The 24,885-nt window shown below is 30.8% G+C and overlaps 1 protein-coding gene and 1 long non-coding RNA gene across 2 annotated transcripts; one reads left to right on the top strand and one right to left on the bottom strand.

Moving 5' to 3' along the window:
• The first annotated feature begins 713 nt into the window (after positions 1 to 713).
• Positions 714 to 23,739, top strand: LOC134243947 (uncharacterized). The gene is made up of 3 exons (XM_062726183.1): positions 714 to 719; positions 1,000 to 1,228; positions 23,394 to 23,739. Exons 1-3 carry the CDS (start codon positions 714 to 716, stop codon positions 23,588 to 23,590), a joined length of 432 nt encoding a protein of 143 aa, XP_062582167.1. The 3' UTR covers positions 23,591 to 23,739.
• Positions 19,799 to 21,667, bottom strand: LOC134243933 (uncharacterized). Its single transcript, XR_009987143.1, has 3 exons — positions 21,578 to 21,667; positions 21,103 to 21,305; positions 19,799 to 20,005 (listed from the first exon to the last, which is right to left on the bottom strand). It is a non-coding gene; the product is annotated as an uncharacterized LOC134243933 (long non-coding RNA).
• Positions 23,740 to 24,885: the final 1,146 nt, after the last annotated feature.

Raw genomic sequence — 24,885 nt, forward strand, 5'->3', positions numbered from 1 at the left:
ATACTCCTGATATATGTATTCTATTTAATATTTAAAAAGCCATAAAATAAATTGAAGTGTATCTTGCTGATCAAAAATATAATGATCATTTAAATTTCCTTCCTATATATATGATACTCTTTCTTGCATTGTAATTTAATCAAATGACTCATTTGTTATAAATATATCAAATGATTTCTTGATAGTAAAATCATAATAAAGGGGTGTAATCAAATGTTGAACCTGCTTTTGATTGGTTAATCTGGATCTCGAAACTCGAATTTCGAATCTCGAATTTCGAATCTCGTATTTCGAATCTCGAATTTCGTATTTCGAACCTCGAATCTCGAATGAGCCTTCTGGGCTTTCGTAGTTATCGTTTATAGGAATGACATAAAGGCTGCTTCAGAATTGGTATTGTTATGTACACAAAAGGGTTCCTTACATTGTTTTGTACACAAAAGTGTTGACCATGAGAAAGAGAATGCCTTCACTCTACTTGAAAAAACAGGGACAAATGAATGGGGAGCAGACTACTAGTATATTCAATATTTAACTCTCTTTGACGATTTTTATGGAGAAGAAAATTTTGTTTTTTGTGCGCGCGCTTTTTCGCTTCCTATATTAATATATATATTTTTACAAGTAAATGCAGCAATTGATCATCTTACTTGTGTGTTTAAGCACGAAGGGGAACGACCGAGTATAAAAATTTAATTAGGTTAAAACTAAGAATGAGGGTAGATTTAACTTTTTATTTTAATTAAAACTTTTAATTATATGTAGTGAAATGGTGTCTGCAACTATACAGTAAATAAGTTTAACATTGGTTCTAAATTTTAAAACCACTGGATCCTACTGAGAGCAAAAAACACTTGGGAAATGCTAAAAACTGCCTTGCGTGTAAACAGTTAGATACCCCGAGCCTGCTCTCAAATGTTTCAGCAGTGAGTTTACTTATCGTTCATAAAACCGACCCTTAGCGGCAGTTGAAAGGCCTACAGTTGGCACCCTTTAAAGGCAATTAAATTTGTATGTACGTACTTTTTTTATATTTCAGTGACAACATCTCCAAGTCAAGCATTTTGTCGAAGTACATTTCAAAACTTTCAAAACAAGTATTTGCCATCTTGCAAACTCGAGTGGAAAGATCTTCAAACAATTGAGAACACAGTGATTGTAATTTGCGTGAGAACGTCTCGCCTAGAAGATGACATAACAGAAACGCTGAATTCTTTCAAAATTACAGGTATGCATGATCAGTGGCGTTTTTTTAAATATCTAAGTAATATAAAATAAGAAAACTTGTTCATATTTGTGATATCAAAAATAACTGTTAATCAAATATACAATCTTCCTTCAAGTTTTATTATTACATATAGTAACTGAGTTGTTTTTTTCAGATCAATCCAACATAATGCTTATTGTAATGCATCATTGTGAACGTGGGGTAGAGCCAGAAGACCTTTTAACAGAAAATAGAGATAACAGAATATCTTGTTTTGCTAATATAGTCTATAGCGATTCCGAACAATGTTACGACTGCCAAACCAACAGACAGGCCGTAAAAGCGATCAAGGACTTCGTAAAAAAATAATTGAAGAAATTGTCATATCATATGCTACTTTATCAATATGGCAACTACATCTCTTTTTAAAAAAAATAAAAAAGGTTGTGAAATCTTCATGGAAAATAAATATCTCTTCCTTTGAGTTATTATTGTTTCATATATATTGAATATAAACCAAATTCCTTCATAGAAACTTTGAATATTTGTAGATTTGTATAGTATAAAATATTGTTTACAGAAATATATGATGGTACATTTAATAAAGTCAAATAAAACAAAGAACTATATTTTTGAATTTTAAAATGTATTTATTGTTGACAACTATTCAGGTGTATATAATTTAAAAAAAAATTGTTTATGAAATTATTGGACCATACATATAAAGATTTTGGAGTTAATTACATTCATCTTGGCATACAACAGGCATCAAACTGTCAAGCGTTACCGAACACAATCCGTTCTTATGAAAACGGAAGGAAATCCTACATTGGAATGAAAGCAATATGCTTAAGATGCCTCCACTCAAAAACGTTAGTTTATATTTGTTAGAAAGTTAAATGATTGGAAATACATATTTCGTACAAAATCATTATCAGTTAAGGGGGAATTATTGTCTGGTTTCTGACTGGAATATTCGAAGTCTATTAGCTTATTTACATGATGTATATATTTAGATGTAACAGATTTAAAGATCAATTCTTTCCTCATCACATTTGTACAACTTAAAATATGTATTGTAAATTGAGATGGTAACCTAGTAGGGATTACATTTTGGGCGGAATGGCTGCGTATAAAAATATCTTCTTTTCTACACGCCCATTTCTTTAGAAATGGATAAAACTGTCAATTTGTTTATTCGAATACCTGTAGAACAGGTTTTCCATAAATATTATAGCCAATGAAATTGACGGTCTAAATAAATATCGAGTACACACGTGTTTGACCGAAACATGTGTTGTGGTAACTTCAATAGACATGATAAGTTAAACAATATGTACATATTTGTTGCAGTTTGTGTTTTACAGAAGCGGAGAGTCTCTAACTTTCTCTTCTAATGTTTTTAAAGCTCCATTTCAGTGTAAGAATGGGGTGTCCTAAAACATTACGACGAATATTTCTTTCTCGTTTATAAAAATATGGGCGTGACATTATGTTGTAATTGACGTTCAAAACATGACTCAGAACGTTTCATTCAAACGGAAAAGGATGAGATGACTTGCGGCTCCTCGTAATCTGACAAAAAATAAAATGTCAAAATGTTACTCAAATTTTTGTATGTAACTAATCACTGATATGTGTACTTTTATATAATACTATTTTAACAAAAATAGCAACGTGATTTGAAAGATATAAATCTTTTATTGGGGTAGGGGTATCATGTTTACATTCAATTCCCATTGCATTTTGACCCCGCCCCACTCTTTGAAGCCCTTAAAATATACGAGCGCAGATAGGTACAGTTTTCTCCCTGATCACTGTATTTTATTGAAATCTACCTATATGTGAAAGGAGAAATTTGTACCTAACTGCGCTCACATGCTATTTTTTAAAAAAAATTGTAAAATCTAGTTGGCCTTTCCCATTATGAACAGATCGACGGAACTAGATTTTCTGACGCAAGAATGAAATCATATGTTAATCGAGGCACAGGCGATACTTTCTAACTGACCAATCAGCTAGATGAAATTCGTAACGAGTGAGTACCACAAAAATACTATGGAAACATGCTTGGAATTTTACTGCTTTCCGATATTTTTTTATGCATTTGAGTTACAGATTAGACACGGATCTACATATGTACCATTTCGGAGACCACTGTAAAATTTATATACAGTTACAAACAATTGATAGAATATACATGTACATGATATACATTTAAGTTTTGTAGCGTGTTTGGTGAGCAATTCGCTAGGTCTACACGTATTTCCGAGTATCGGTGAATACAAGTTTCAAATGCATTTCTTGTCCTAAAAACCGTAAATGCTGAAAGTCCATGCGTATTATTAAGTATAAACAGCACTGGCTGACCATTATAAAAGTTTGAAATGTAGAAAAGGACAACAGGTAAATTTACCTTAAAAACGTGTCTGCGATAAAATGTACACGTAGTAAACCAGCATGTTTTGTTGTTCTGTCATCGGATTGGACAATGACTAAGTAAGAAATAATAACAATAGCCATATAAGGTCTTCTCGGACACGCATATCCCTCTATTGTACTAAGACCCGCCCATTCTCTTGCCATAAAAGAAAATATTCTCACAAACCTGGCCGAATTTAGCTTTGATAGGGTCTAAAATATCAAAGATAATGCAGTATTCCTTATAACTAAAATGTGTCTGAACTATTGAAACTATTCAAAAGGCGTCGTATTTATTCATTCATGTTTGAAAACTAACAACATCGTTGTAGATTAAATATATAGCAGTTATGTCACATCATCCTTTACCACTTCAATGCGCTTCATTGTATACTCATAATCATGTGCTTTGACTAGGGAATCCACCTGACGATTGTATTCACCGATAGTACAACAAAAGAATTTATACAGACGCAGATCGCTTTAACAATTTAAACAGACAAATTTTCTTCTTCATTCTATCCCCCCCCCCCTCATTTCCCCGTCAACAACCAACACCTATTAGAACCTAGGAATGCCTTTATACAGTAAAATGTACATGTACTATAAATTAGTAAGCAAATATTCACCTGTACAAGTACATTTCTAAAAAAAAATTCTTAGTTTTCTCCAGAAAATCGATTAATGGTAATTATAAGATTAAACATATTTCCCTCATTTAAGCCGCTTTCTTTGCTGAATTTTATTTCTTTTTTGCACTATTATATCAGCATATTATCGAGGTATTTTTTCACAACAGAAATGGCTATGAATCATCAACCAAAGGAAGAGATTTCTAGTATTAACAAACCCCATAAATCAAATAAAACTGTTATAAATGATTAATAAATTTTCTTTTTGTAAATTGTGCACGTTATTGATTATCAACAATGTTATGCCTATACCACAGTTGCAAAAGTCAACAGGTAAAAACAAACGTCGCTATTGTGACGTCACATAACGCTGCCTTGACGTAGAACGACATAGGTCCCCCCTTAATAGTAAATTCTGCTAATTCATTGACCTTTTATGTACAGGAAAACCAAAAATCATGCTTGTCATTATCCATGCTTCTGAAGAGAGTGTTGTACCAGAAAACTTGTTGACAGATCGACCGGATGACAGAGTTTCAGATTTCACTAACATTCTTTACAGTGAATACAGGAAGTCCTGTTATGATAGCATTACTAACAGGGATGCTGCTCAAGACATTAAAAGATTTATGAAATATAACGTTTTAATTAAATTTTAAAATGGATCTAGCTTAAAAATAGAGCTGTATCATTTTCATCTCAAAAGTACGTATGCATTGTGAATTGATATCTAACAGTAAATATCAAGGATCAATGATACATGTATCTATGATCAATACAATATACTTGTATCACAAACTTTTTTCAGTCATCATTTGAATAACGTTAATAATATTTGCATAATGTATAAGGATTTTGCCAGTTTTGAAATAATATAAAATGCATGCAAGTTTGTTAATATTTATAAAGAAAATCACCTGAAATTAAATATTTGAACCCAAGAAAAAACTAATATCTACAATGTATTTTTACATCACGAATGTGAGCGATGAGGAAAACGATCATAGGCATTTATGCTTGCTGTTCAATCCAACTCAATGAAACAGAAACCAGATATTCTACTCTATAGCATACCGTATAAGCAGAATTTTTATCGAGGCTTGAATTTCGGCATCATTAGCGAGGGTGATAAAATTGTATATAACATTTATGAATAAGTTTTCTTGTTATATCACAAATGTAATAAGTTTCGCTATAAACCCTGAAAAATGCTGAGTCACACCGGAAACAGTTATGTCACGCCGGAAACAGTTATGTCACCCCCGTCGGAAACAGTTATGTCAGCCTTTCGATCACCTTCACGTGTTTTTACGTTACGCATTTTAGTTCGGGTTCGAGATTTTATAACGTCGGTTGCTAAGCAAAAGTAAACAACACAGCGTATTTCTTAACGTCAAGAAGGCATTTTTGGATTATTTTTGTAAACTTTGAATGATTTTAAATTTTCTTTTTATTTTAAAAATGTCATATAACATATACCACATGGCTTCAATTCTCGGGCGACTATACCAGAATATTTGCCCCTCCGGCATCGGGTGACATAACACTCCAGGGCTTCCCTGTCACCTCGGGGCAAATATTCTGGTATGTCACCCTCGAAGCCATGTGATATATGTATAATGTTACCATGTATATAAATAATACATAGAATTTGTTCCGAGTTATAAAGGAACTTATATTAAATTCCCTATATCGAATAAATATCGCTAAAAACTAATTGCGCTTTATTTGCTATAGCTTCTTTTTTTTTAGTTTTTTAACCCTTTCGCTGCCAACGTAAATTTTTGAATTGCCAAAAAACGTAACGTCACACGTAAATGACGTTACAATGGTATTTACATTCAGTGTAATTTTCTTTATTAAATTCATTAGAAATCCACGACGTTCAACTTTCTATAACACACGCGAAACCTTGTCACAGCGCGGTAGAATACACAGAAGAAACTACATGTATTTTCAGTATGTAGGAATACCAAGATGTATATTGTTTTGACTCGATTTCATTTTAAAAACTACCCTTGTAAAATTAATATAAACTACGGCGAAGGTGCATTAAAAACTAATTTGTCATTTTATTTCCTCGCAATGTTTATTTGCGTTATTTAACTTTCCAACGTCAAAACGGCTTTTCGACGTCACGAACGGCTATTACGTTTATCAAGCACGCCAATACCGAAGGGCGCTAAATTCACATTAAACATGAAGGAAATAAATAATTATGATAAAGAAAAATTAGAGAATGTAAATATAAGCATTGAATTCATATTTTGGGACGTCTTCGGTCCTATAACACACCTGGCCGTGCCGACAAATTATCATACCGCGCTAACTCGCGGTATTCAATTTGTCGGCACGGCCAGGTGTGTTATAGGACCGAAGACATCCCAAAATATGAATTCAATGCTTAAATATTAAAAATTGCAGGTTTATTTTGTATCAATGACGTAAATAGCACCTGCGTTATGTATAATTTTAATGGAGGAAGATCCTGTTTCAGCGCATGATCTGAGACAAAGTATTTTTTTTTATTTAAAAGTGACATTTCAAAAAAATGGTGTTGTCTGAAGATAACGTCATCTCCAACACGTACACGGCTGCGCGGTCGATTCCTTATTTTTGATTTACGCACTGATTGATAATTTGGTTACTTTACTGTGAAGTATAGGTAGTGGAAAATGGATGTATTAAGGGGCAATATCCCTCTGCTCCAAATTTCACGACTTTTTTTTTAAAATCCAGACATTGATTTTCAGCAACAACTATAGCATTAAATTCAAACGGAAAATAGTTTGAAGTACGAAGCGTTGCTTACTTTTTCAGAAATGAATAATATGTCAAATCATGATGTGAAGAAAAGAACGAGGGCGCTTTTGATTGGCATTCGGCAGGAACCTGGGCTTATTTGAAAAGTGAAAATTTTATTGACATGTTACATGAAATTTTAACATTTTTTTAATTTATCGGGTTCCTGTGCAACAGGAACGGAAAATATTTTCCTGAAATTGAGCTTTGATTTGCTAAAAAATAACTTGAAAATTGGCCATATCAGACATTTGGTACAAAATTGTACATTTTGAAACACATTTTTCTAAAAATTTTCTATGTCTGGGTCTTCTCTCCATGACTTTGAAACGTTATTTGTGTGTATTTTAATTCAAAGAAACGATTACGCTTTTTGAAAAAATGGAGAGAAGACCCAGAGACCACGAAAAATGAACTTTTCCCCAAAAAATCCAAATGTGTCAATGTGGTGCGTCTTTCTCCTTTTAAAGACATTTGTTTATGTGTAGCGGTGTTAGCTCAGTAAATTAGGCTACCTGTTCAGTGCACTCGAAACAAAAAGTTTTTGGTTCGAGCCTGGCAATGGGGCGTTATTTTTTTTTTTATTTAGGCAAGCAACCATTCATTTTGTCAGTTTCGTTTTATGTACTGATGTATTAACATTTGAATTAGATAAATTTTGGTTCAGTTTGGTTCTCAAGCGAAATCAATTCTAATCTTCTATTTTATAATGTACTTTTACACGTATCATGCATCTATGCGTTAAATATATTTTAGGTTTTATTTTTTGTGAAATATTACTATGTTATAGTACCCCCTAGAAAAAAAATGGATATAAATGTTACAATTTCACAATGTCTTTCAAACTAAATGAAAAAAAAAAAACCATGGATGTGTTTGTAAAATCTGACCAGGTATGTTCAGCCAACCAAATCATGGACATTTAAACCATAAATGTTTCGTACAAATGATTCCTGCAGATCACCCGCCAAATGCGCCCATCTTCTTTGATATGGTAAATAGAAAAATTAATTATTTTTTATCTCACAATTAAATTAGAAATATGATATATATATATATAAATAATATTTACTCTCATACCTATCTAATTCCCATTAAAAAACATACTGAAGCGCAATTGTTTTCTGTGCATGTAAAATAACACGCATCCATAAACAAGAGTTATCATTCCATTATCGCCCTTGAAATTATTTTTAAATGAAACAAAATATTATTTAAATGTTTATAAACAATACTGCATCTGAAATTTCTGTACAATTAAAAGAATTATACTTTAAGAGATAGAGATTTTTCAATTTACACTGTTTAAAGGAACTGAGTATAAGTGTTTTAAGTAAATTATTATAAATCATTAATGTACATACTAGCAATAGAAACTATAAAAAAAAACATTTGTACCACAGCATAAGTTTGATGGAGTTGACCATAAAATGGTTCCCGTGAATAAAAGTTGTAAACTCTAACATGACAATTCACTGAATTTCATGACAAAATGTCTGAAGAAAGTTATCTCTCTTATCAGAAGAGTTACCTCTCTTATCAGAGGGATATTCCACCTTAAAGTCATCAAAATTATTTCCGAATATGAATTGGCAAACTTTCCATTTGCATACTGGTATGTATTTACAATGTACGGAAGTAAAATATATTGTTTAAAAATTAAAGTACTCTGAACGCATTCTGTATGAATTTTTTTTTCTAAAAAAAAAAATAATAATATACCCAAACAAACTCGTTTACTTATAAACCAGCTAGTCTGAAACTCTACAGTGACCGTGTAATATAGAGGTTAACACCTTTTAATATGAAGAAAATTAAAACTCTAAAACAAATCGCGTGTATTTTATTGCTATATCTTGTTGTTTAGAGAATTCAAATATTGTTAGGATATTTTTGTCTTCCTGACACGCCAAACCTTTATGCCATTAAATACATGAAATTAAAAAAAAATCAAATGTGTCAAAGACATTTCTCATTACCTATTTTTGAAAATAATTGTTTTCTATAGGACATGTACGAACTTTGAAAACTGAGAGTCGGAAATAGAATAGTCCTCACTTTGTATGCCTCTTTTCTTTTCCCAAGTAAATTGTGAATGATTTACCTCTACCCTTATAAGTATTGTTACTTTATTTTCAATCTGTATAGAGTACATATTAAACGTGATATACATGTACATTGCTTTATGCTAGAATTTAAGCATTATGCAACAATTACATAGTTACATGTATAGGAAGTTGATGCATATTCTACAGTGACAGATGTTCTTTCGTAATAACTTGAAAAAAAAAATGAATAATGGTAAGCGTATTTTTTTTTTCATTTTTAAAACATCTAACGCACTCTCCGGCCTCAAACAGCGGTCTGTCCTTGTATACAATTTACAATATTTTTAGAAATCGGTGGCAATCGAGTTCAGCTCGACTCATATATCGTAAATAGTTTTTAAAACTTAACATCTCAGGTTATGTGCATGTAGTCCGTCAGCTTTGTATCCGATTCCATGCTTCTTTTTATACAAGATCAAACAAAAATTAAAACTGCATTTTTTGACGGATAGTCTACTCAAGCATAGATTAACCACAAATTTAGTTGCAGAACTGTAGCTCTCCCAAAAAATATATATTGACAGACCGGAGAGCTACAGTGCTATCCATTGACAAAACTGTATATTAATTGCGCACAAAAAAGTGCGCTGTTTGATTTATTTCTCCATGTTTTTAAAACTTTCATCTCAAAATATTACAAACCGTGTTTTTCTAACATCTTCTTTCACTATTTCCACAACAAAACATTCCTTATAATTGTTTTAATAGCCCTCCTAACCCTGAAATTGAGATTATTGAAAATTTAGCCCATTTATACTGCCATTTTGGTTTGCAAGATAATTCGGTCCAATACGCTACGTACAATTATCAACCACGAGAGTACTTGATAGATGAGTAAGGACTTTTTTTTAATTTAATTTATTTTGAAATTGAGGTAAGAATTTTAAGTCCATTTATATTTTCATATATTTTTCAGTTACACCTGTCCACTTGAGATCTTTTAATAGGTTTTAGAAAAAATATACAGTGAACTAGTTTTTTAAACCCGGTTCTTTGCGGCACAACCTATTCCGAGTGTCCGATTATCGAGCGTTAACAAAATTTTAATTAAATGTACTGATCGTATTATGATTTAAAATAAATATTTTAAACATATATAAACTCATCCTAATAAAATTTAAGAGACTTCCCAAAATTCCACATTTTTTCGTATTTTGTATCTTAAAAATATTCATGGTAACATACTCAGTGGTTAAAAAGAATTGGTGGTTTAATAAAACTATAGCTGCAATTATGTAGCCCCTCCCCCTCCCCCCAGAGGGGGGGGGGACCCTCTCCAAAAAATATCAGATAAAAAAAAATCGGAGAGGGCTACATAATTGTAGCTAAAATAAAACATGAACAGTTATTCAATAAATTAAGATTTAACATCCAACCTGATTTTAACATCCCCCCTAAATTAAAGAAAAAAAAAGAAGTGGTTAAAATCGCTAAATTTACATTTCGGTAAAAATTTAAAAAAAAAATAACAACAAATTTTCAAGGAAAAATCGCTAAATTTGCGTCTAGTTAAAATTTCCACTTATACGGTATTCTATAAGTGGTGAATATCAAATGAAATATATGGAGATAACGAACAGAATTCAAAATCAAAAGTACATTAAACAATATACACTTTGGAGCAAATCAAACACGGACCTCTAAAACAACAGAGGTAGGATCAGGTACCATGGAGGAGTGAGAATCCCCTAGTGACCAGTCATAGTCGCAATGTATAATGTAAACGACGAAAAATAGTCTACAATTCAGTGTGTAAACAATGCCTAAACAAAATATGAAAAATATTTGTCAGCATTTGACTTCATCGTACATTGTATTTTCTTACACGGTCATTGTATTGACCATAGAACTTTACCAAAATACGTGTATGTGTTAAAGTGAAATTTTGTGTGAAATTGTTTGTATAATTAATGCTTGATTTATATTATCTTAATCTTGTTGATTTGTAATATTTACATCCACTAAATAATTTCTCCTTTATTTCTTAAGAAAACCCATTGCGTTCATCAATGGATGAACTACATTGGCATGTCGCCAGTACAGATTTCTTGATCAGTGGCTGTTCCATCAATTAAACGTATAAAGACGTTTGCATCATTAATACAATAATTAACCTTTTTATTTAAACTCTTAATGATTATTAAAACAGATATAAATATAAACAATAAAATAAACAATAAAAATAAAACGGTCGCAGCTATTGCAGAAAAAAATTACATAACCCGCTTACGCGGGTTATGTATTTTTTTCTGCAACAGCTGCTTCCGTTCATTCCAGTAACAACAAACAAAGAAAGCATTTTATTGTTTAAGTAATTGCTCTAAGCTACAGACTGCAGTGATCTGTTTATGTGATAAGGTCTTGACCGCTCATTAAGATTTGGCTGGGAAATTTAGTTCTTGTATCAGCATTGCTGACTTTTATCACCCGAGTCTCAGGGGGATTGAATGTCCGAAGTGCTGGCCATGAGAAAATGCAGAATTCATAGTGTTCACAATTAACGGGTTAATTTAGCAGTGATTGACAGTTTGTAGTTTGGGCAGTTCTTATTATTTAGCGTAGAATTTGTGTGTTCAATTAGTTACTCAGTCGGGTCCTGTGTGTAAAGTGTTACACGGGAATACAAAATAAACCTTGTTGGAAACTTTGGGCGTTTTCATTTAAAAACAGAAAGTTTCGGTGTAACAGTATGGCCTTAAGGGAGTATGGGACTTTCGGGTCCTAATTTCAGAGTAATTAAAACTCTAAAACACATACACAAATTGAAAGAAGAACTTTTCTGTATTTTACTAAAATACATCCAAAAAGGTTCTAGTGCGTAAATTTAAAAATAGAACGCGCCGAAATAAGGGTAGTAACTCTGTATGAAAAAATGATATTTTTATAAGCAATTTTTAAAAATTCCCATACAAACATCAGAAAAATAATTATTTTATAAAATATTGTCTTCAACAGGAATGGAATTTAATTTCTATAAGAAAAAAGAACAAGGAAAAAAAATCTTAAACGACAATTATTAAATTATTTTGACTTGTTTATATAATATCACTTTGTTGGGGAAATGGGTAAAGTACAATGTAATTTTAAGCAAGTAAGGAATAATTAAAAGTTTAATTTCTAATGCAATATTTATAGCGATTTGCTTGTTTTACAAATTGGTGAAAAAAAAAATTTAAATTAATGTTTAATTTTAGAGTAATCTTCTTCCGAATTTCCTCGACCCGAATTTCCTCTGCTTGCAGCTGTTATGAAATGTAACAATAATGAGTTTGCAATTTTAAAATGCTTGTTTTTAGTTTTTTTTCACTCAATTTTATCAATTTACACTAAAATATTTCCATCGTTGCTGTATTTCCTTCGGTGGATAATGCTTTTCGCCAGAGTTTTGGCGAGCAATCCGGAAATCTTCCGATTTCACGATTTAGTTTTGTACATTACAGTGTACAAATTATTTCCAGTTTGCAACTCAAACTCAAAATTGATACGATGCAAAATCAAATGAGCTGATTAAAGGAAGTATTTTCAATTGTCCGTGAATAATCATTATTTAAAAAAAAAAAAAACGAATTTAAAGTTCGATTGTTTCTAACGTTACAGTGAAATTGAAGAAATAAAGTGATCGGGCGAAGACGGAAATAACGGAATGCCTACATGTAGTGGACATTGGCACTGTCTCATGCTCTGAATACTATTTAGTTATAATAAGATAGCGAGCGAAGCGACAGGATGGCAACGAGTTTTCTCGATTTTCTCTAAATCGCTGTGTCCAGCCAACATCAAACTCCAGATTTCCACATACAACTATTATTAATTATAAATCTGCGTCTTGCTTTCATTGAATATTTTTATGTCCAGTAGCATATAAAGATGATCAGGGACCTATATGTTAGTATATAGGTCCCTGAGATGATATATAATTCAATAACCGATATGAAACCACCGCACATCATGGACACCCTGTTAATGCTGGGGAAAAAGTTACACCACCACAATACATAAATAGAACTCCTTTCGTTAAAATGATATTGTCTTACAGACCCGGTTTTACAACTGTGGTGAGGGCTTGTACCCAGACACCGTTAGATTATTCCAACTACTCAAAACACTGCAATGTATTTTGCTACACATGTGTATAATATGGTGAAGATTAAAAACAATATTTTAAAAAAATTATTTTATAAAGCTTGAACAACAAATTACCAAATCAAGTCCTTTGATCGAGTGCCATTAAATTATATGAACTAAAACAAATATTGAATTATGTTGATTGTTGAGGGCAATTTTATTTTTATAGTTAGTGTCCAAGGGTTGAAATATTGTCCAAGGTGGAGCGAATATTTTCATCCCACGGAGGCTAACTAGTCAATGTCAACCGAAAACAGTCGATACCCGGTAAATTGTTATGTAATATGCAAAAAAATCGATACAATATAGTATTTTATTTTAAATAAATAATTAGATCTACAATTTGACCTACATGTAGTGCTAGCAAATCTTGCCTTAATTGATTGTTTATTTATATTGTGACATAATGTTTTTGCAAGTTGCTGCTGTTTCATTATATCACTATAAATGGATCCAAATCAATAAAAAGTTGGGAAATGACCATCAATATGTTTTAAGGAGCGTAAATCTAAATGTATTTTGTTGACTGTTTTTCTAAATAGATAATATAAGGACTATAATCCAATCCACACTTTGCAGTAGTTATGTCCCTTTGATGGGTCAACCAAAAGGTCAAATGGGAAAAAAAATGACATTTCTCCTCTTTATGCTACAAAATATTTTGGTCAGGCTCAGATAAATCAACTGTGTCTTAATTTTTTCTTTTGATATATGAGTTGGCCCATCTTTGGGCAATCATTATACAAGATGCACATATTTTTGCCATGCAGATGACAAATTTACAAACCAGAAAACTATAAAGGGAACTGTGAGGATTCTTTGGGTTTTCCTCAAAGATGGCAGCCAAGGGACATAACTTTTGAAAAGTGTGAATTCAACTATTCTTTGCTGAAAAAGAAAAATATGATTTGACAAGTTTTTCAAACTGTTTATTTCAAATGTTTTTTTTTATTTTTATTTGAAATTCTTATCTTTTTTTATTATTATTATTATTATTTTTTTTTTTACAATTCTTTCAATTATAAATTGTATTTAGCACATAAAGTATGTGGAAAACTTCAACATTCAAAGGGCATAATTGATGCCATTAACATTTCAAATAGACTGAGGATAAATGTCTCTTCGTATCAAACTTCAACTGAAAAAGTCTTAATTCTGAAATAAAATTCATAATTCATTTAGAATAATGCACAAATAGTTTTTCAATCAAATCTTTTATCCATAATTCCACATGGAGTTTGTTGACAATGCCACAGTTTCAGAATACTGGAATAGGAAATTATATTGTGTCCAGTGATTTTCTTCCATTTATTTTCAAACCTGTAGTTTTGTCTGCCTGTTTAGTGATTGTTCTTTATGGAACAACATACTCATACTGGTTCAAATGGTCTACCCGCTCATTGCTGATATGATGTTCTGGCTAACTGTAAGAAATAAAAAACTGATGCAAAAATAGTGTTTTTAATTATGGAAATTGTTATGCTTGGTAATATTATGAAAAAATGAATATTCATATTTTTAACGAAAAAGGATTTTAAAAAATGGGTTGGCTATAAACTGGAGTTGGTTGGGAAAACAGAAACATTTTTTTTTCATTTAATTAATAACACCATGTACACACTAAGATATCGACAAGTATTAAATATATAAACATAACATTGTACCTAAATGAAAGTGGATGATCCATAAGCTAGGACACCATCTGAGAGGGCTGCAGTGGTACACCCTATTATAGACTGGCCTTTAGAGCATCTGTCAGCTCCATCTCTATACATGTACCTCTTCTCAAGTCTCGGTTTAGCAGATATAAAATGTTCTACATTCTCTTTTATCTCCACTTCATGTGTACACAAAAACAGGAATACCTTTTCAAAAATATACATGTTTGTACATATGAGGAGCGTTCATTGATTTGTCATGTTTATTCTTACAATGACGTGGAATTTTTTGTAATGGAATATTTGGCATTCTTTAATCTGCATTAATATTTTATAATATACTAAATAACTGCTAAAGTGCAAAACATTTTAAGCTATATTAACTAGTTTAATGAGTAATATGACTATTTCGAAATTCAAGTATTGTCTACAGAATTATGAACTTATGCCAAAAGCATGAACTTTTTCATTTGATAGTTTACTTTGACGTTTAAACCTATGTCATGTACGGATGTACAGAATCGATAAAAGATAAGGAAACATATATAGTGGTTATACTTATAGATAATGTTTGGGGTATTTGAGGGTAGAGTGGTTGTCCGATTCTCTATATGTGCTTAAATTTCTGCCGGTTATTTTTGTTCAATAATAAATGTTGACCTAATTTTTTTTATTTTAAAACAGTTTTCGTACATTGTACTAGTGTAAAAGTAAGCCGTCGAGTGTAAAAGTCAGAGGTCCTCACAAAAGTCCACCCTATATTAAATATCACAGGGACTTGAGACAGTAGTAGGTGGGTAGTCGATGACTTCTGTTGACACATCTGATCTGAATTATCTGTGTTACCATTATTCAAACAGGTCTTATTTAAGAATTGTTTTTTTTAAATTCTTTTTATTAAGGATATCACCATTTACACCATCAATATGAACATCACTTAGTGAACTCGATCAGTCGACTGTAAATGTGTTCTTAGTTTAGCATCAAATACAACATCTGGTGTTATTAAGGGACGGTGCTTAATCCTTATAATGACTACTTTTATATATGAATTTTTAGAATTTATAACATTATTTATAAAGAGAGAAAAAAAGTTTAAATGTCGAAGTATATGTACTCAGAAATGCAAAATTTCATTGTATTTCAGTACCAGTTTAGGAATCTTTGTCTTTGAGCTACATATGTATCTTAATTTTTTTAATGAAAAAAAAGTTTAATTCGATATAATTTTATTTGCATTACCTACAGTAGAACAATTATAGAATCGAGATACGTATAACCTGTACTACTCTCTTATCAAGATAAGTAATAATAATATTTGTAAAATATAAACTTGGTTCATGATCAAGTTATTCATAATCTTTTTTTTCAAGTGAACAGAAGAAGACTACTAAGTTGTTCACTTACTCCCTTTGGTTTCTCCCATTTTGAAAGGAAAATCGGATGTTTAAGAGTTGCATGTGGTATATGAACATCCGCAGCTTCATTATTTGAATAGCTTATTTTACCTTCGTATTATGAAATGTTAGTAGAATGAAATATATAAGATAACGAACAGTATTCAAGCTCAAAATTCGACAATTCAGTGTGCATATAATGTCCAAATATGAACATATAATGGCCGAAAAATTCGTATTAAAATGTCAGCCAGCGTTTGACTCAATAATAAATTGTATTTTCTGACAAGACAAGGTCATGGTATCGATCATAGAACTTACAAAATTATTACTTTAAACGAGACGGCTGATATTCTTGTTTAAGCAACTTGTTTGTCAATAACTTTAACAAATTTTAATACGTAAAGCATGCTCTCACGTATGAAATCTACTGAGAGATATAGACCCGTATGCAGGTGATGAAGATATATTACTGCATAAGTGAGGGATGATGAAAATTGAAAAGTTCAATTCGTCACGTTTATCAAAATGTTTGAATGTTAAATTACTATTAACGTCTTTTTTTTCAGGAAATATCTTAATATGAATCAGGTATGTCAGACTTTGTGGTATCTTTTATTTCAAGCTTACTTGGATAAATCGTTAAAACTACTAAATGGAAATAACCATCGTTGACAATACATCGCCGGTAAATCTAAATGTGGAGTTGAGGATCACAGCACGTGGGTTTTTTTAAGTAAAAGGTTTTGGACAAATTCTGTTTCATATGAATACAGATTACAGAGCCCAATTGATACCATGGGAATTCTAGTACATTGTTTTATGATTTGGTCTCTAAAAACAAGAAGAAGAAAATATTGACGAATTGTTTTAAACCTTTCTTTTATTCTTATACAGCCAGCTTCACAAAATAAGTGATTATTTAATTAAAAAAAAAAACAAAATGTAAGCATTTTGCTAATTCTTGTATAAGGTATTCTTTCTTTCCTGTTTTTCAGATACCTAATAAGGATGTGCCGATGTTTATATGATTGCTCACAAGCAATATTCAATTTCCTAAGGAATTTGTGCTGCTGCTTTGCAGGTGATCAATTTTATTATTATAAATACGTTTTACCCTAAAATATTGTTTATTCTGGATGTCAATGTCCAATGATTATGTAATCAAATTGTAAAAATTTGAAGAACTGTAAAAGCAGTAATATTTCTTTGGGATCGAAATTGTTGTTTTATTCTGAAACGATTGTTTTGGAAAGAAATAGTGATGAAGATAAATGATTTAAGTACCAACCTGAATCCTGTTTTACTTACATGGCATCCATCCCAATATGAATGATTGAATGAAAAGAATATGCATTAGGGATAAATACTTTCATTAAGATTATTCAAGCCCAAAAGTCTATTAAACAATACAAAACTGGAGCAGTCATCACGTTTATCATATCGCTTGGTTGTTAGATTAACATTCAGGTCTTTTTCAAGTAAAATATCCAAGTATGAAAAAGATGTGTCAGACTTTGTGGTATTTTTTTTCCCAAGCGCACCCTTTATAAACCCTTTATGCAGGTGATGACGGTATATTGATTCATAAGAGAAGTTGACAATTGAAAAAAAATAGATCTTCACGTTTAGCATAAAGCTTGGTTAACTCAGATTTAGGCCTTCGTTATTTTTTCCAACTAAGCATATTTTGGATCGCATAAACTTGGCATTAATCAAAAATTTTATAATTTTATGATCTCCTATAATGCTTTGTACTTTTATGAAACAGTTAAAAATCAAACATATTATGATATTAGAAGTAACATAGAAGATTATAGAAAAAATATAGAGTATTGGGGATGTTTTGAAAACAAAGAGTCTGAGGAGGTGGGGCAAGAAAAGCCTAGATGATTTATTACTTTTGACTAGAATTTTACTTTTAAATCCGAATTAATTTTCACAGATTTGATTAAAAATAGAGATTATTCTTACGATATTTAGTTGATGGAATATTCCATGTTCCTTTCAAGAAAGAATCATGGGAAATGTATTCCTATAAATTAGTATTTTAATGAAAAAAAAACCACTTTAACCTGTAGTATAAATAAAGTCCGTTTGAAAAACAGATTGCGTTTAGTATTGTATAGTACAATACTAAATATAAATATTATAAACAAAGTTCACTTTTAAGTCATTATAATCAAACAAAATAATAAATCAACAGATTGAATATATATCCTTTTTTTGGAAATTTAAATAATAAAAAAACTGTTTTAATTTCATTAATTTCTATTCATTGAATATTGAAATGAATGTAGTTTTAAATATTTTTTTCTCTGATAATACAACGTAAATTATTTCTTACCTTTTTATCTTTTGCAATCAGAAGACAGTGAAGAAAATGGTCGCCTTTTAACGAAATCAATTCACGGTGAGTCTTACAGATTTTTTACGCATTAAGGATATCCGATCCTCAGCCAGGAAGAAAATCTCCAAAAATTAATATTTAATTTGAAATGCATCAAAATGAAGCTTAATCAAAGTACTGAGAGTACTGATAGGCGGAAGCATGTTTGCAAGTTCTCATGTGCAAAACTTTAATGACACATATTTGAAGCATAATCTTTTTTAAAGGGGGGGGGATGATAAATACTTTGGATTGTAGTTTTGAAACCAAGGAACAAGAATAAACAATATGTCTAGCTTTTGATGCGGATACATGAGAATAAGTCACGTCAATAGCAATATGAACATTTTAACATTTATTATATCCCCGCTTTAAAAGTGGGAGGGTATACTGTAATCGGTATGTCCGTCCGTACGTACGTCTAGCTGTCCGTTCGTCCGTCTGTTACGCTTAGGGGTACTCATATCTTATCCGCAATTCCTCTTATACCACCTAGTGAAATTTAATGAAACCTTCACAGAATCTTTATTACATATTACCATTGTGCACCTCCTCTTTTGCTTTTTGATCCGACACATATTTTGGGTTTCCCGGCCACAGCAAAACATGGACTTTTCCATTATACATGTAATCATATGGGAGGCAGGGGTATCATTTAGTGAGTTCATTGCTCACAGTATCTCTAGTTTATATCAAGTATAACAAGTTAAAATTGAAATGCAAGTTGCAATACATAAAATTTGTAAGATATGGTTTTGGGGAACAAGAAATGGAAAATTATAAAATTTCACACAAAATGAGAACTAAATGAGTAATAAAAAACTATAAATATCACAACTGCTTTTGGGTTTTGTATGTGTACATGTATTAAGTTTTAGTACCAATGAAACAAAGTTTTGTTATAAAACAGCAAATTATATAAGGAATACAACATACACAGAAGACCTTACATAGATTTACAATGTGCTTGTGGTTCTATGAATTGTTTTCATTCAATATATGTATGGCCCAGGTTGAACAAATCACACAATCTCTAATGCTGGTGACAGTTGAGCCCTGTGTCATGATGTCCACAATAAATGGAATATTTTTTTCAGGAGAGCTTCTACCATGGCAGGCCCTTGAATGCCAGACAGTTTTATTTTTATTCCTGTGGTAAATTTGTCTTTGATGATTGTTCTAACATACATCCCAATATCAATGGTGATTTCTTTTCTAGAGATTATCTACACGATTCCATTCACAACTGTCTCTTGGCAGAATTTTCTACAAAGTGTATAATTGAAAAAAAATAAATAAGAATATCTCAAAATGTTTATTTAACAAAAATTATTTCACATTATGTATCTGACTTTCAATAAATGAAATCAAGGACTTCAAATAACCTTTTATGATAAGCCGGGTATTTTACATGTAATATATTTTCTAGGGAAGTCAACTTTACCGGGTACTCGATCCAAGGTCCAAGTATCGAATACTAAAAATAGGTACTCCTTTATTCGGATGTATATTATTTCTTATTTCAAGGTACACATTTTTATCAGAAAGTTATCAATTATAACTAAAACATGCAAATGGTAATTAGCATGTCTTCATCTACACTTAGCTGTAAAACACCCGTTATCGCCTTGATCTACATTCATTCATTCAATGAAATCTGACATGCAAAGAAATTAATGCCACTATACCCACTTCAAAAGTGAAGTGGGTATATAGAAATAACAAAAGATTCAAAACTGAAAGTGAACTTGTGTAGTAAGTTTAGTGTAAATATACTGGAAACAACCAACAAATGAAATAATATAAGACAAGCGATCCTGACCAACAACATCCGTCCCCTCTCTTTCGCTAGTTATATAACCTACATGTGTACACAGAAGTTTTTCAAATAGATGCAATTAAAACAAACTTTTGTAATTTTGGGTGTATTGTGCATTTGTGTTTTATTTGATAACTAATTTTAGTACCAAAAATTATTTCCAATGGAATTGATAATTATTTGTACATGTAATGAAAAAGTCAGATATCGAGTAAGCGATTATTAAACATGTTAAATATTGACCGATTTGACTTTTCTAATATTTTTTTTGTATTTGTTTTCTCTTTCAAAAGCCTACTATTACAAGTAATCATGTATTTGCATGTATTTAAAAAAAAAAATGAAAAGAAAATAAGTCAACAAAAATAAGAAAAGTCAAAATATACTTTCAAAAATAGTATTCGGTTCAGTTTTGCCATCATAACAAGAAGATTTGTTAGGCTATAAAAAATATGTATCATAAGTTATGAAAATTTTTTACACTTAGCATATGTTATGAATATTTTTACACTTAGCTAGAAATATAATAAATTGATGTGCTCACCTTCAGAAAAGTGTTTCTGGTTGTGCTGAGTTGAGTTTTCTTCTGCCATTTAGAGGTGGCACAGGGCAAATCCACAATGCAATCTTAATTATATCCCCTTTCTGTTAGCTGCCTCCGTAGCAGGGACACATGTATACAAAACACAATGTAGTTCTTATGCTTGCGTCTTAATTTCTGTCCAGATTTTACAGTTTTGGCCCATCCTTCAACATACATGTATTAACATTAAATGAGAAAGGATATATAAATGTATTCACAAACTCGGCATGATACATGTAATTCCTCAAATAATTTCTCCCAGGCATGTAATCATGGTAATTATAGAGTACCAGGTCGTTTGATAAGACCCGACCATAACAGCTATCATATTACGATATCTAAAGCATGCCTGCAAAGGGAGGCGACATTTTCATGTTAAAACAATCAAAGATAAGGGTGACAATAAAAGATAGGATAATCACGCAGCGTGAGTTACCTTTTTTATTTTGAAGAGAAGGCCTGTCACTTCCAGTCAACCATTGTAAATCATTTGTGCTCCACGTGGGTTTGTTGACAATAATGTCACGCTGAATCGTCTATATGTTAGATTATTACGCGAATGTAGTACACAGTTGATAAAAGGAGTTACATACCTCTTTTCTTCTATTTTTTACAAGATTATTGAAAAGATAAGTTCCTCAGTAGCTATGTACCTGTCATTAATTCTTAAACATAATTATACCTACTTGAACTATTTTATCCCTCGTAGTATTTCTAAAGATCGCTTCAGTATCCCGTGCTAATCAAATGTTGAACCCGATTTGTTTATGTTTTAGACATACAGAGTTGTCGTTCGTTCTTCTCTCAAACGTGAAACGTATCAGCAGTACTAAAGTAACTATTCCTTCTATTATTAGGCTATTATTTTTATTGGACTTTTTTACATTAATCAAAATAAATTGTTAAAATAAATTCGCCATAACACACGCTTTTTGATATGATAATAACGATAAAGATTGGGAAGGGGGTCGAATATGATTAAGCGGGTTGTATGCCCTTAGTTTAAGATACATCCGTTTGGAGTACCATGAAACGGGGCAAACATCTTGAGAGGTCGAAAGGTCAACAAAGCATGCAAAAGTAAAAGGCGGCTTCTGCCTAAAAATGAATTTTTCATGCAACAACTTTCATTTTATTCTAATTTATAAGATTCAGGGGTTTTGAAAGTGTTAGAAAAGGTCTTATAAAAGTTGACATTTGTATCCTATAAAAGAGAAAAAAAATAATATAGTTTTAGAGAAACAAGGTTTTCCTGAATCCAGCCTTAGATACCAATGTTTATTAGCATGATATGAAATAAAAAGTGATTTGTTGTGTCTTGTAATGATAACAATAGCCTTTTATACTATGTATTATCAGAAAACATGACCGAAACAGAAGACAAAAAATACCAAATAAATATAAAAATCATGACAATTTCTCTGAATTCCTGGATACCTATCGTTTTTAATCTAAAATATATTTCTTGATCAATTTGCAATATTGTTGATTTGACATTTTTCCCTATATAATATGATTAACTTTAAATAAATACAGCGGATAAATTTACATAGCTTTGTGGATTCAGAGATACTTTTGTGAGTATTGTTGATTACTTAACTGCTAATTTTATAAACCTGAGGATCGGACTACCTTGAATAAATAAAAATCAGTTGAATGAAAAACTGAATTACAAAATTAAAGAAAACAAAACGACAATTTCTTATTTTTGAAGATTTATTTTTCTTTTGACCATTTTTTTCATTGTACGGAAAGAAAGAGAAGTAATGACTTTAGGTACGGTCATAAAAGGAAAATTAAGTAAATTGATAAGGATGATTGGAATGAATAGGGAAGACCTTATAATTATTTTAACTGATGTAAAAGGCATTCATTGTTTGTATATTTTTTATCCTATTAGTGACAACATCCCCACTTCAAGGATATTGTAGAAATACATTTCAAAACTTTCAAAACAAGTATTTGCGATCGTGCAACCTCGAGTGGAAAGATCTTCAAGTAATTACGAACACAGTAATTATACTTTGTCCGAAGAAATCTATCCTTCAAGATGACGTTACAGAAACTTTGAAATATTTCGAAATATTAGGTAATCGTTATTATTCGAATTATTTATAAAATATGAAATTTTGTTTTTTTTTTTAAGAAAACCAGTTCATATTTAAGATAGCAAACATTAAATTTGTATCATGAAATACATAATCCTTTTTTTTTTATCAGTTTATGTGGTAACTAATTTATATATTTTTTAGGTCAACCCAAAATAATGCTTATTGTAATGCACTATTGTGAACGTGACATAGAGCCGGAAAACCTTCTAACAGAAAATAGAGATAGCAGGGTTTCTTCTTTTGCTAATATTGTATATAGCGATTCCGAACAATGTTACGACTGTCATATCAACAGTAAGGCCGTGAAAGCCATCAAAGACTTTATAAGAAGTAATTGATGAAATGAGCAAATTATGTATTACTTAATCAGACTGGTAACTACATGTACATCATATAAAACTTTGTGAAGACTAATCATATAAAAGAAATACAACTTTATTTTATTAACTACGTTTCATATCAAATAGTAACAAAATACCTTTATAGAAACTTGGCTTATTTGTATATCCGTTTTGCTTTTAAGGACAGATGATACAAACAAATTTTTTCTTTGAAAAAGATTAAATATCATGTCACAAGTTTAGAAAAGTGGATGGTTCTTAGATTTTGTTCTCCTAAGAAATGGAATATGAAAAACACTTGGAAAATATTACTAATATTTCAGTGAAAAAACAAATATAGACAAATCACATTCAGTACAGGTTTACAGGTGAAAACAAATTTCATAACATGTTATCTTGGTGCTAAAAGTGTAATATAAACAAGCCAGGTGAATTTTATTAGGAAAAGCTAAATTGTAAAAATCAGCCTATGTGATATTGCTAATTTTTTGTCATTTTGTTCCTCCTCTTCAAATTCACCTGGCTTGGTATATTTTTCTTCAGTTTATATTATACTTTTAGCACCAAGATAACATATTATGAAATTTGTTCTCACCTGTAAACCTTTACTGAATGTGATTTGTCTATATTTGTTTTTTTATTGAAATATTACTAATATTTTCCTAAATTTCATTTTCCAATTCTTTAGAGAAAATATTCAAAGAACCATCCACTTTTCTAAACTTGTGACATGATATTTAATCTTTTTCAAAGAAAAAAATTGTTTGTATCATCTGTCCTTAAACGGTAACAGGAATTTTATAATTTGTACATTGAACTTCGTCAAAAAAAAACAAAAAAAAACAACAAACTGCATAGATCTATGCGTTTTAAAATATACATATAGTTGACATCTATTCAGATGTATATAAAATCTATAAAATAATAATAATAATAATATTTTTTGGTGTTAAGATTTTCACCATACATTTAAAGGTTTTTGTGTTGATTTGAAAATACTTATTTTGAACAAAATTATAATATGGTAAGATGGGATTCTTGTCTTGTTTTTGATAAGATGAAATATCTAAAGTCTAATTGATTGTCTGTATGTCATATATTTTAATGTAAGAGATTTAAAAGATCCTATTTTCCTTCCTCATTACAATTGTATAACTTAAAATATATATGAAAATATGAGTTGGTAACTAGCAGGGATTATATTTTGGCGGAATGACGGCATATGAAAATATCTTTTCTGCTTCTCAAACTTATTATTGAATAATGAATTTAGTTGTAATTTTTAACACAAT

Source organism: Saccostrea cucullata, unplaced genomic scaffold (assembly GCF_032062105.1).
Source record: "Saccostrea cucullata isolate Sc308-1 unplaced genomic scaffold, CSIRO_AGI_Scuc_v1 ctg79, whole genome shotgun sequence".
In the NCBI taxonomy this organism is placed as follows: Eukaryota; Metazoa; Mollusca; class Bivalvia; order Ostreida; family Ostreidae; genus Saccostrea; species Saccostrea cuccullata.

Coding starts and splice junctions, on each gene's coding strand:
- LOC134243947 (XM_062726183.1), top strand. Junction 1,229..23,393: donor GAATTCTTTCAAAATTACAG/GTATGCATGATC, acceptor TATATTTTTTAG/GTCAACCCAAAATAATGCTT.